Source organism: Macaca fascicularis, chromosome 9 (genome assembly GCF_037993035.2).
Source record: "Macaca fascicularis isolate 582-1 chromosome 9, T2T-MFA8v1.1".
In the NCBI taxonomy this organism is placed as follows: domain Eukaryota; kingdom Metazoa; phylum Chordata; class Mammalia; order Primates; family Cercopithecidae; genus Macaca; species Macaca fascicularis.
Genome location: NC_088383.1, coordinates 33,565,869 through 33,579,929, shown reverse-complemented (window position 1 = coordinate 33,579,929; position 14,061 = coordinate 33,565,869). Strand labels below are relative to the sequence as shown.

General features: G+C 40.6%; 1 protein-coding gene across 1 annotated transcript in view; it reads right to left on the bottom strand.

Annotated features, from left to right (window-relative positions):
• Positions 1-14,061, bottom strand: part of CCDC7 (coiled-coil domain containing 7) — a 433,255-nt gene that overhangs the window by 49,924 nt on the left and 369,270 nt on the right. Inside the window, exon 32 of the mRNA XM_065520519.2 lies at positions 6,261-6,344. Coding sequence (XP_065376591.1) covers positions 6,261-6,344 — 84 coding nt within the window. The remainder of the gene's footprint in view (positions 1-6,260; positions 6,345-14,061) is intronic.

Here is a 14,061-nt window from a genome sequence, read left to right as displayed (position 1 = left end):
GCCAGCCTAATGGTGATGAATTCCTTCAGTTTTTGTTTGTCTGGAAAATACTTTATTTTTCCTTCATTTATGAACAATAACTTTGCTGAATATATTATTCTTGGCTGACAGTTTGTTTTCTTTCAGCCCTTTGAATATATCATCTTATTTTCTCCTAGCCTGTAATATTTCTGCTAAGAAATCCACTGTTAGTCTGATAACAGTTTTCTTGTATGTGGCTTGTATCTCTGTCTTTTACTTTTGACAGTTTGACTATAATGTACCTTGTACGAGACCTTTTTGGGTTGTGTATATTTGGGAATCTCTTGTTGACATGGGTAGTTTTCAGCCATCATTTTATTAAATAGTTTTTATATGCCTTTTCTCTTGACCATGTGGAACAACCACGATTCAAAACTTTGGTCACTTTATGATGTTCCATGTGTCACATAGGCTTTATTCATTCTTTTTTATTCTTTTTTCTTTGTTCTTTTTTTTTTCTCTCTCTCCCTCCCTCCCTCTCTCTTTTGTCTGACTGTGTTATTTCAAATGACCTCTCTTGAAGTTCTGAAACTTTTTCTCCTGCTTAGTCTAATAATTGTTGAAGATCTTGAATGTATTTTTTTTTCATTATTATACTTTAAGTTCTAGGGTACATGTACACAATGTGCAGGTTTGTTACATAGGTATACATGTGCCATGTTGGTTTGTTGCACCCATTAACTCGTCATTTACATTAGGTATATCTCCTAATGCTATCCCTCCTCCTGTCCCCTCACCCCACAACAGGCCCATGTGTGATGTTCCCTGCCGTGTGTCCAAGTGTTCTCATTGTTCAATTCCCACCTATGAGTGAGAACATGCAGTGTTTGGTTTTCTGTCCTTGTGATAGTTTGCTCGGAATGATGGTTTCCAGCTTCATCCATGTCCCTGCAAAGGACATGAACTCATCCTTTTTTATGGCTGCATAGTATTCCATGGTATATATGTGCCACATTTTCTTAATTTAGTCTATTATTGATAGACATTTGGGTTAGTTCCAAGTTTTTGCTATTGTGAATAGTGCCACAATAAACATACATGTGCATGTGTCTTTATAGTAGCATGATTTATAATCCTTTGGGTATATACCCAGTAGTGGGATCACTGGGTCAAATCATATTTCTGGTTAAGATCCTTGAGGAATCGCCAGACTGTCTTCCACAATGGTTGAACTAGTTTACACTCCCACCAACAGTGTAAAAGTGTTCCTATTTCTCCACATCCTCTCTAGGATCTGTTGTTTCCTGACTTTTTAGTGATTGCCATTCTAACTGGTGTGAGATGGTATCTCATTGTGGTTTTGCTTTGCATTTCTGTGATGATCAGTGATGATGAGCATTTTTCATGTGTCTGTTGGCTGCATAAATATCTTCTTTTAAAAAATGTCTGTTCATATACTTTGCCCGCTTTTTGATGGGGTTGTTTGATTTTTTCTTGTAAATTTGTTTAAATTCTTTGTAGATTCTGGATATTACCCCTTGGTCAGATAGGTAGATTGCAAAAATTTTCTCCCATTGAATGTACTTTTTATTTTATTAATTGAATTGACTTATGGGATTTCTGTTTGGTTCTTTTCTTAATGATATCTTAATGATATCTATCTCTTTAATACATTTCTCATTCATCTCAAAATTGTTTTTCTGATTTCTTTCTATTGGTTATCTGTGTTCTCTTCTACCTCATTGAGTTCCTTTAATATCATTATTTTCAATTCTGTTTCAGGCATTTCAATAATTTCTTTTTCACTGAAATCTGTTGCTGAAGAATTATTGTGTTCTTTTTGAGGTGTCACATTTCCTTGCTTTTTCATGTTTCTTGTGTCCTTATGTCTGTCACCTTGTGTAACAGTCACTTCTCTCAATTTTGTGGATTGGCTTTTATAGAGCAAAACATTTTCCTGAAGATGCTATCTATGATGTTGGTTGGATAGGGCACTTTTTAAATTAAAAAGAAATTTTTTTTTGGTGGAGACAGTGTCTCACTGGGCTTTAACCAAGGCTGGCCTCAAATGTCTGATCTCAAGTGATCCTGCCACCTTCACCTCCCAAAGTGCTGGGGTATAGGCATGAGTCACCATGCCTACCCTGGGTTGGGCATTTTAGCTTTGATTCTGGGTGTATGCAGTGGTATATAGCCTCTCTATAATTTTTTTCAGCTATAAACAGTGTCAGTGATGTCCGTCATTTCCTCAACGGCTTAGGCTGTAGTTGCTGGTGGATGCTGCTATGAGGCTTCGCTGGGGACAGAGACCTTGAGTCAGTCCTTGGCCTCATTAGTGACAGCAATGGCTGAGCATGCCTATCCGTGGGCCCCTAGGGGATATATGTGAGCATCAGGATTAGTGAGTCCAGGCAGGCTAATCCTTGGGCCTCTAGGTGGTTTGCTTGAGTGCTGGCCATGGTGCCAACAGGTAGGTGTGTCCTTGAGCCACCAGACAGTGTACATGATGTGGGCAATAAAAGTCGCAGTGGTGAAACAACCCACAGGCTCCCAAGTGGCATGCACTGGTGTTGGTAGTGGCTGCATCTGGCTAGCTGAGTTCATCCTCCAGGACCCAGGAAGACTGCACAGATGCCTGTGGCGGTGGATGGGGCAGGATGAGCCCGTGGCCTTTGGGTGTCATGCTTTGGTGCTGGTGGCAGGTTTCTTGGCCTATTGTGAGGTCCCCTGGTGATGTCCATGCATGCCCAAGGCAACTGATGGGGCAAGGTAATCCCCAGGCCCCTGGTTGGCATTTTTGTGCACTGGTTCCAGGCTGAGAGGGCTGGTTCTCAGATCCCCCAGTGGTATGCATGGGCACATGCTGTGGCAAGCAGGGTGGGGAAATCCTCAGGACCCCAAATAGTGTGCCTAAGTGGCATTAGCAGCAATGGCAGTTGGCAGGGAGAGCCTGTCCTCAGGGTGCATGCAACTGTGTGGCAGTCTTGCCACTGGGTAGGATTGAGTTGCTCTCAGTGGCTGTGGCCCCAGGAGAGTGGCTCTCAAGCTCTGGTGAGCACACGCTTCAGCCTCTGGTGGTGGTGACAGATGATGAGAGCTTGTTCTCAGGGCATGTGCAAGCGCACAGTAGCCCTCCTGCTTATGGGGGCAGGGTTGCAGCAATGGCAATGGACTCAGGCATTCTGGGTTTTGGGTACTTCATGCTTCAACACTGTTTGTCCCAGGGGCAGCCTCTCCAGTGTGCTGTACCACCCATTCTCCAGCATGTTGAACACTTGAGCACTAGGGATCCTGCCACACTGTTGGACCCAAGTAGGACTGCACTTCTGCAGCCCACTGCATAGATGGAGGGGGATGTCAGTGGGGCTCTAGGAGTGGAAAGGTAGGGATGTTGGGCCATACCAGCCTGGCCAACATGGAAAAAGCCCATCACTACTAAAAATACAAAAATTAACCGGGCGTGGGGGTGCATGCCTATAGTCCCAGCTACCTGGGAGGCTAAGGCAGAAGAATCACTTGAACCCAGGAGGCAGAGGAAAAAAGGCACTATGCCGCATCCGCTTGGTTCTCACCGTGTGTGTGACTCAGCATGAGCTCTCTCTTTAGAGCAATGCCACTGGTCAGGGCCTGTGAGGGTGGCTCTCCCATGGCTAGGATTGCAGCAATCTATGGTGGGAATGTGGACTTCTGGGGACTTCTCACTTACCCTTTTCCCACACAGGGGAGCCTCTCTGGACTTTATCAATCCTAGTTAGGTCAGCTGCCTCCTTTCCCTTTCCTTCTCTGCCTCAGATGTTTCCTGTTAATTCTCTGCTGAATTCTAGTGTTCCTGATTAGATGATCTATTTGAAATATGATTATCAATTCTCAAATTTGTTTTTTTGTATGTATTGAAAGAGTGCCAGATATCTTTAAGACAGCCATCTTGGAGCCCCCTTTCCTGTCATTTTTTTTTTTAACTCCAATACATCACTTCTGTCAACCATCGCCTGTGTGCTAACATTCTGGAATATACTACACGTCCATATTTTAAAGTCCCAGCAATAAAATTCTGTAAATATTTTTTATACAATTGCTTTTTATATCAATTAAGAGTTAAAATTAAGAGTAGAAAGAAGTGAAGTAAGCATTTATGTGGTCTTTCAGAGTTATAGAATTCCTTTAACCCATGTTCATTTTATGGGTTCAAGTTAGTGTCAGAGGTCAATGGTTTTCAACCCGAAGAACTCTGTATTTCTTGGAAAGCAGTTCTGATAGGAATAAATTTTCTTATTTAAAAAAGCCTATTTAGAAATATCTTCACGTCACCTTCATGTTTAATAAATAGTTTTGCTGGATATAAGATTTTTGGTTAACAGTTCTTCATTTAGCTCTTTGAATGTGCTGTCCCAATGCCTTCTGGCCCTAATAGTTCCTAATGATAAGTAGTCAGTTTTTAATTTTAGTGGGGTTCTCTTTACATCATGTATTAGTTTTCTCTTGCTGCTTTTAAGCTTTTCTCTTTATCTTTCAACATTATTACTATGAATGTGATTATAGATTCCCTTGTGTTTATTCTACTTAGAATTAATTGAGCTTGGATGTGTAGACTCATTTGTAATTAAATATTTTTCAGAAAGTTTTCATCCATATTTTTGCTGCTCCTTTTTCTCTCTGTTTTCTTTCTAGTGTTCCTAATACTTTAAGTTTTTTAATTCTTTCTTTGGACAGTTGAAATGTACTTGAACCCCTCTAGTAAATTTTACTTCCAGTTTTTGTACTTTTTAACACTGTAATTTCCATGTGGCTCTTTGTAAAATATTTTATATCTCTTTGTAGATATTTTCTATTTGATGAAACATTGTCATCATACTTTCCTTTTCTTGTTAGAGAATGGTTTCCTTTAGTTCTTTCAATATATTTATACTGACTGCTTTGTAGTCATTGTCTGCTAAGTCTAACAGCTAGGATTCTCATAAGCTGTTTTTTTTTGTTTTTGTTTTTTTATGTTTTTTGTTTTTGTTTTTTTTTGCCTGCTTTTCTTCTGTGTATGGGTCATACTTTTTTCCTTATTAGAATAACTCACATTTTTATGCTGAAAACTGGGCATTTTAGACACATAATGTAGCAACTCTTAATTTTGATTCTTCTCCTCTTCTTCCTGGGGTATGTTATTATCGTTTGCTTATTTATTTGTTCAGTGATTTGGCTTGATTATTTTACCGAAGCCTATTTCCTCTGTGACATGGTTTGCGTGTTTTTCTTGTGCAAATCTCATGTTGAAATGTAATCCCCATTGTTGGAGGTGGGACCCTGTGGGAGGTGTTTGTGTCACGAGGGCAGATCCTTCTTCTCCATGGAATGGTGCTGTTCTCACAATAGTATATGAGTTCTTGTGAGATCCAGTTGTTCAAAAGTATGCAGCACCTTCCCCCTTTTTTCTCCTGCTCCTGCTCTTGTCATGCAATGTGCCTGTTCTGCTTTACTTTCTGCCATGAGTAAAAGTGCCCTGAGGCCTCCCCCGAAGCCAAGTAGATGCTGGCACTATGCTTGTACAGCCTCTTTTCTTTATAAAGAACCCAGTCTCAGGCATTCCTTTACAGCAACCCAAGAATGGCTCAATACATCCTGCACTGTGAAGCCTCTAATGTTCCTCCAATAAAACAGCCTTGGGCATGCAACAATCACCTCTGGAAGACAGTGGTTTTAGAGGGTCCTCTTTGAGTATGTCTTTTGCTTATTTCTCTATTCACCTGTCTGCCTTCCTTTCTATCACACCAGAGATCAAAGGGTGTTTTGCCTGACACTGCTACTCTTGTACCAAAGGCAGTAGTATAATATCTGAACTATATTACACAACTAAAGGATTCTGCCATAGTTGAAAGATTACTATGCCTAACATTTTAAAGTACAGAGGGAATTATTAAGATTAAAATAACTGTCTTTTTCCCTTACTTATTGCACTCATCAGATAGCCTTTCTGCTTTTGCAACTTTAAAGTAACTTTCTATCTAAACTGTAAATAGAAAGGGACTAAAATAACTTTGAACATACCTGTCCCAAGTATATTCTAAGCTCACTATACTATATTATTTTGTAGATTACTTTCTAAATGGATGAGTCCTAAAAGTAATAATATCTAGCTAGCTTTACATTTCTAGTAAATATGTTCTAGAGTACAACCAAATATGGGAGGGTATTCATGAGAACCCGTGCCCATGTCATAATAACAAGTGGGTACTATTGCTACTAAAGATAGACACTTAAACTTTGAAGGAGAAAAATAAATGAGGAATATTAGACTTAAAATATTTTCTTACCAGGGAAACTCTTTGGCTGTGTCTTGAATTCATCATTTAATAAGCGTCTTCCCAAAGCACCTCTCAAGCTTTCTATATCAGTCTCTATAGAAATAAATAGATTTAAAAATACTTGGCAAGGTAATCCATACATGGGAATGTGAGGGGTGAGAGAGAGAGAGAGAGAGAGAGAGAGAGAGAGAGAGTGTGTGTATTAATCAGCCTTTGGTATTAATGAATAAAAGTTATAGTGAAATGTCTGAATTGCCAAATCACTAAACATTAGGAGTGGAAGTTCTGTTAGCAATCATATAAGCCTTAGTGTATTGAGGCATAGAGATGTATAATGATTTGACCAAGACCACATATCGAGGTGATAACAAAGTTGTTGCACAAACTGATGCCTCACAATACTTTAACAGTGCTTTCCCCATACAATGTTATCTCTAATGCAAAATTAAAATATCCTACAGAATTTATGATAATAACATGACTTTAAAGTTTACATTGAATCACATTCATACCATAGGGATACACCTGGTAAGATGAAACATAACTTTGTTTTTCACCTAGCAACTTGAAAACAATGATCTTCATAATCACAGGAAATTATTATAGTGCAGAAATACTTTGACTCATCCAGAAATACTTTAATGCAATTTTTAGGTTAACTTTAAACTAAGTAAGCATCAGGGATGGAAAATAATAAGATATCTTGTAGATTGAGGAAAACATGCCCCCTTAGGTCCCCTTACCATGTGGACCTCGTAGCTTAGGATATGATTAAATTTGCAGAAATACAAGAAGTAAAATTGGGTACTTTTCCATTTGAGTTTTTACATAATTTGACTTTTTTGTTGGATTTGGTAGTCTAACCATGTTTAATAACAGGGAAAATACCTGAAAGTTATTAAGGAGGAATTTATGTTAGAAAGGGTGATTACGATTGATGAACTAAAGTCAACTACTGGGACTAAAGTTTTGTCAGTGAAACCTAGTTCCAGCAGCACATGTGCCTGCTATAAACCTGTAAACACTGGAAACTAAAACCAGTTGTTATCTAGACATAATAGATGGATGTCTTTTTATTTTTTGAGAAATAGTTAAATTCATGAATAAATGTTAAAATACCTGAAAGTTATTAATGGGAAATTTATATCAGAAAGTAGTGATTAGGAATGTATATCATACTATATAATTTACACATTTAAAGTGTTCAATTAAATGGTAGTTTCAATGGTAGGAGGGGACAAACATCCAAACCATATCAAAAACATACTGGAAGAGGGACACACAAATGAAAAGAAGAATATAAAAAGCCACCACTTACAAAGCTAAGAAATAACATAGAAAAAATACACAAAACAATTAGAAGACACCAAATTAACAAGAACAAATTCTTATCTATCAATAACAATCTTGAATGTAAGTGGTTTAAATTCCTGAATTAAAAGACATAGACAGACTGAATTGATAACAAAAAACCAAGAAGCAACTAGGTGATGCCTACAAGAAATTCATTTTACCTGTAAAGACACACATAGACTGACAGCGAATGAATCGAAAAAGATTATGCACACAAATGGAAACTAAAAGTTCAGAAATAGCTATACTTACAACAGACAAATAGACTTTAAATTTTAGAAAGGAGACAAAAAGATTAGTATATAATGATATAGACATCAATCCAGAGATTGATATATAAAAACTAACCCTAGATAACCCAGTTCTAAACAGAAATTATTATTAGAGCTAAAGAGAGAAAGAGTCCCCAGTACAATAATAGTTAGAAACTTCAACATCCCACTATCAGCACTGGATATCATCTAGACAGAAAATCAACAAAGAAACATTAAACTTAAACTGCACTATATATCAAATGGACCTAACAGACATTTACAGAACATTTCCTCCAACAACTAATGAATATATATTCTCATCATTGCTCTGCCTTTTGGCTAAGATCAAGTACGGAATACACATTCTTCTCATTGGCACATGAAAGATCACATATCAGGCCACAAACAAGTCTAAACAAATATTAAAAAGTCAAAATCATATCAGTTATCTTCTCAAATTATGGTGAAATAAAACAAGGTATCAATGTGATTGGACTGAAGGATGCAAAGTATTATACCTGGGTGTATCTGTGAGGGTGTTGCCAAAGGAAATTAACAATTGAGTCAGTGGACCAGAAGAGGCAGATTCACCCTCAATCTGGGTGGCCACCACCTAATCAGCTGCCAGTATGGCCAGAATAAAAGCAGGCAGAAGAATATGAAAGACTAAACTGGCTTAGTCTCCCAGCCTACATCTTTCTCCTGTGCTGGATGCTTCCTGCCTGCGAACATCAGACTCAAAGTTCTTCAGCTTTTGGACTCTTGGACCTACAACAGTGGTTTTCCAGGGGCTCTCAGGCCTTCTACTGCACTGTCAGCTTCCCTACTTTTGAGGTTTTGGAAATAGGACTGGCTTCCTTGCTCCTCAGCTTGCAGATGACCTACTGAGGAACTTCACCTTTTGATCATGTGAGTCAATACTCTTTAATAAACTCCCTTTTGTCTATATATCTATCCTATTAGTTTGGCCCTCTAGAGAATGCTAATACAGATTTTGGTACTGGGAGTGGTTCTAGAGTAACAGAATTTTAAGGATGGAGTTTTTAATTGTCTTTGGGGTTTCTGGGGTTGCCTGCTTAATATGATTAGACCCCAAAATGCTAAGGACTCTACTTCTAATAGTATGGAGAACACTGATAGTTCTTGGTGTGAACTGTTTAGAGAATTATGCAAAATAAATGCATTTGATACTCGTGATTCACTGCTCAAAAGATGCAAGGAGTTTAGTAACTCTGCACATAATACCTTTGACCATATGTGAGGAACTAAAGAATGTAATAAAGTTGGTTGGTTGCTCCTAAGTTCATTAGACAATGTGATAAAAGAAAATGAACTCGGGGATTCTATCTCCTGGCTCTAGAAGCACATACTGACCTCAAATCTTCTAAGATTGCCCTGAGAGTCTTATCTCCTGTAGACCAAAAAAAAAAAAAAGAAAAAAGAAATTGTGGAAAATCAGACACAAGCTCTTATCCTGTGAGTGGTTGACCTGCAACAAAAGGTGCATGCACAGCCTCACCAGGTATCTACTATTAAAGTGAAGACATTGATTAGAAAAGAATGGGACCATGCAACTTAAAATGGGGACATGTGGGAGGAGCCTGATGAAGCTGGAGGCACTGAGCTCCTAAATTCTGATGACACTTTTTGGGTGGAGGAAACAGCCTCCCCACTCCAAGTGGTGGCAACATCCCCTCCCCAATCTACAACCCATGCTGCCATCAGCCTTTCCACATTTGCTGAGGAAATTAACCCTGCACTGCCTCAGGTAACAGTGATGGCCTCCCTTGGGGATTATGCCAGGCAAGACAACGCTGATTTTCCTCAGGACCCACCCCCCCCCAACACCCTTGATCGCTTCTAGACCTATAATTAGGCTAAGTCCTGGCAGACCCCTAGAGGTGAGGTTCAAAGTGTAACCCACATGGAAGTGCACTACACTCCAAAAGAACTGCTTGAGTTTCTAATTTATTTAAGCAGAAATCTGGAGTGCAGGCATGATAATGAATAGTAAGGGTGTAGGATAATAGTGGAAGGAACATAAAGTTGGAACAGGCTTAATTTATTGATTTAGGCCCACTAAGCAGGAATTCTCCATTTAATGTTGCAGCTTGGGGAGTTAAAAAAGGTTCTAATAGTTTATTTGCTTGGTTAGCTGAAATATGGATTAAAAGATGGCCCACTGTGAGCAAGCTGGAAATGCCTGATTTCTCTTGGTTTAATGTAGAGGAAAAGGCTAAGGCTAAGGGAGATCAGGATGCTAGAGTGGATTAGTCACTTTAGACCGATTTATTCCAGCTGGGAGGGTGCAGAAGACATACCCTTGACCAATACTTTGTGAAATAGATTTGTGAGGGCAGCACCTGCATCGTTGAAGAGCTCTGTGATTGCTCTTCTCTGTATGCCAGATCTTACAGTGGGAACCACAGTCACTCAACTATAAAATTTAAATGCAATGGGAATAATTGGATCCCAAGGTGGCAGGGGCCAAGCAGTAGCACTCAACCATCAAAGCCAAGGTGGGCATAGTTACTGCAATGGACAGCAGAGGCAAAGCAGCAATCAGAATAGTCTGACTCATGTAGAGCTCTGGCATTGGCTAATCAATCATGGTGTTTCTAGAAGTTAAATTATTAGGAAGCCCACTGCATTCTTTCTTAATTTATATAAGCAGAAAAATTCCAGGTTGAGTGGACAAAAGACTAATTTGAATTATAAAAACAGAATCATGGAGCCTCAACCAATTTCCAGACTTGAGCCAGTTTACAGACCCAGAACCCCTTGAATGAAGGAAAGGCTGGGTCATTTGAGGAAGGACCCCACTACACTACCAACAGTTTATGCTGTTAATCTTTCTTCAATCTTTCCCCAAGAAGACCTCCAGCCTTTTACTAGGGTAACTGTGCATAGGGGAAAGGGAAATAATCAGAACTTTCAGGGACTACTGGTCACTAGCTCTGAGCTGACATTGATTCTGGAGGACTCAAAATGTTATTTTGATCCTCCAGTTAAGGTAGGGGCTTATGGAGGTCAGGTAATTAATGGAGTTTTAGCTCAGATCCAACTTAGAGTGTGGGTCCTTGGACTCATCCCATGCTCATTTCCCCAGTGCCAGAAAGCATAATTGACACAGACATACTTAGCAGCTGGCAGAACCCCCACATTGGCTCCCTGACTGGTAAAGTGAGGGCTGTTATGGTGGGAAAGGCCAAATGGAAGCCATTAGAACTGCCTCTACCTAGAAAAGTCATAAATCAAAAATAACATCGCATCCCTAGAAAAATTGCAGAGATCAGTGCCACCATCAAGGACTTGAAAGATGTAGGGGTGGTGACTCCCATCACATCCCTGTTCAACTCTCCCATTTGGCTGTGTAGAAGACAGGTGGATCTTGGAGAATGATGGTGGATTATCGTAAGCTTAACAAAGTGGTTACTCCAACTGCAGCTGCTGTATCAGATGTGGATTCATTGCTTGAGCAAATTAACACATCTCCTGATATGGTATGTGGCCACTGACTTGGCAAATGCCTTTTGTTCCATTCCTGTCCATAAGGCCCACCAGAAGCAATTTGCCTTCAGTGGGCAAGGCCAGCAATATACCTCTACTGTACTACCTCAGGGATATATCAACTCTCCAGCTTTGTGTCATAATCTCGTTTGGAGAGATCTTGTTCACTTTCCCTTCCACAAGATGTCACACTGGTCCATTACATAGATGCCATAATGCTGATTCATCCAGTGAGTGAGAAGCAGCAAACACACTGGACTTATTGGTGAGATATTTGCATGCCAGAGGATGGGAAATAAATCCAATTAGAATTCAGGGACCTTTTACTTCAGTAAAATTTCTAAGGGTCCAGTGGTGTGGGGCCTGTCAAGATATTCCTTCTAAGGTGAAGGATAAGTTGCTGCATTTGGCCCTTCCTACAACCAAGAAAGAGGCACGACCCCTAGTGGGCCTATTTGGATTTTGGAGGCAACCATTCCTCATTTTGGTGTGTTACTTTGGCCCATTTATCCAGGGACCCAAAAGGCTGCCAGTTTTGAGTGGGGTCCAGAACAGGAGAAGGCTCTGCAACAGGTCCAGGGTGCATTGCAAGCTGCTCTGCCATTTGGGTCATATGACACAGCATACCCAATGGTGCTGTCAGTGGCAGATAGGGATGCTCTTTGGAGACACTGGCAGGCCCCCATAGGTGAATCACAGTGGAGACCTCTAGGATTTTGGAGCAAGGCCCTGCCATCTTCTGCAGATAACCATTCTCCTTTTGAGAGACAGCTCTTGGCTGTTACTGGGCTTTGGTAGAAACTAAACATGTGACTATGGGTCATCAAGTCACAATGCAACCCGAACTGCTTATCATGAACTGGGTGCTTTCTGACCCATCTAGCCATAAAGTAGGTCATGCATAGCAGCATTCCCTCATCAAATGGAAGTGGTATATACATGATCGGGCTCAAGCAGCTCCTAAAAGCACAAGTAAGTCACATGAGGAAGTGGCTCAAATGCCCATGGTCCCCACTCCTGTCACCCTGCCTTCTCTCCCAGCCTGCATCAATGGCCTCATGGGGAATTCCCTATGATCAGTGGACAGATGAAGATAAGATTAGGACCTAGTTCACAGGTGGTTCTGCATGATACGCAGGCACCACCTGAAAGTGGACAGCTGCAGCACTACAGCTCCTTTCTAGGACATCCCTGAAGGACAGCAGTGAAGAGAAATTTTCCCAGTGGGCAGAACTTTGAGCAGTGCACCTGGTTGTGCACTTTGTATGGAAGCAGAAATGGCCAGATGTGCAATTACATGCTGATTCATGGGCTGTAGTTTGTCTGGCCAGGGTCTTGGAAGAAGCATAAGTGAAAAATTGGTGACAAAGAAATTTGGGGAAGAGGTATGTGGATGGACCTCTCTGAATGGTCAAAAACTGTGAAGATATTTGTATCCCATGTGAGTGCTCACCAACAGGTGACCTCAGCAGAGGAGGATTTTAATAATCAAGTGGATAGGATAACTCGTTCTGTGGACACCACTCAGCCTCTTTCCCCAGCCATGCCTGTCATTGCCCAACGCGCCCATGAACAAAATGGTCATGGTGGCAGGGATGGAGGTTACACATGGGCGCAGCAACATGGACTTCCATTCACCAGGCTGATCTGGCTATGGCCACTGCCAAGTCCCCAATTTGCCAGCAGCAGAGACCAACACTGAGCCCTCTATATGGCACCACTTTTCGGGGTGATCAGCCAGCTACTTGGTGGCAGGTTCATTATACTGGACCTCCGTCATCATGGGAAGGGCAGAGGTTTGTGCTCACCAGAACAGACACATACTCCAGTTATGGGTTTGCCTATGCTGCATGCAATGATTCTGCCAAAACTATTATCCATGGACTTGTGGAATGCCTTATCCAGCATCATAGTATTCCACGTAGCATTGCCTCTGACCAAGGTATTCACTTTATAGCTAAAGAAGTGCAGCAGTGGGCTCATGCTCATAGAATTCACTGGTCTTACCATGTTCCCTATCATCCTGAAGCAGCTGGATTGATAGAATGGTGGAATGGCCTTTTGAAGTCACAATTACAATGCCAATTAGGTGACAATACTTTGCAGGACTGGGGCAAGGTTCTCCAGAAGACTGTGTGTGCTCTGAATCAGTGCCCAATTTGTGGTACTCTTTCTCCCATAGTCAGGATTCATGGGTCCAGTAATCAAGGGATGGAAGTGGAAGTGGCACCACTCACCATCAACTCTAGTGACCCACCAGCAAATTTTTTTCCCTTTTATTATTTATTTATTTTTTAAATTATGTTTTTATTTTCATAGATTATTGGGGAACAGGTGGCGGTGGTTATATAAGTTCTTTAGTGTTGATTTGTGAGATTTTGGTGTACCCATCATATAAGCAGTATACACTGGGCCCAATTTATAGCCTTTTATCCCTTACTCCCTCCCCATCCTTTACCCTTGAGTCCCCAAAGTCCAGTGTGTCATTCTTATGCCTTTGCATCCTCATAGCTTAGCTCCCACTTATGAGTGAGAACATACAATGTTTGGTTTTCCATTCCTGAGTTACTTCACTTAGAATAATAGTCTCCAATGTCATCCACGTCACTGCGAATGCCATTAATTCATTCCTTTTTGTGGCTGAGTAGTATTCTATCATATATACATATTATATATATGTATATGTACGTACG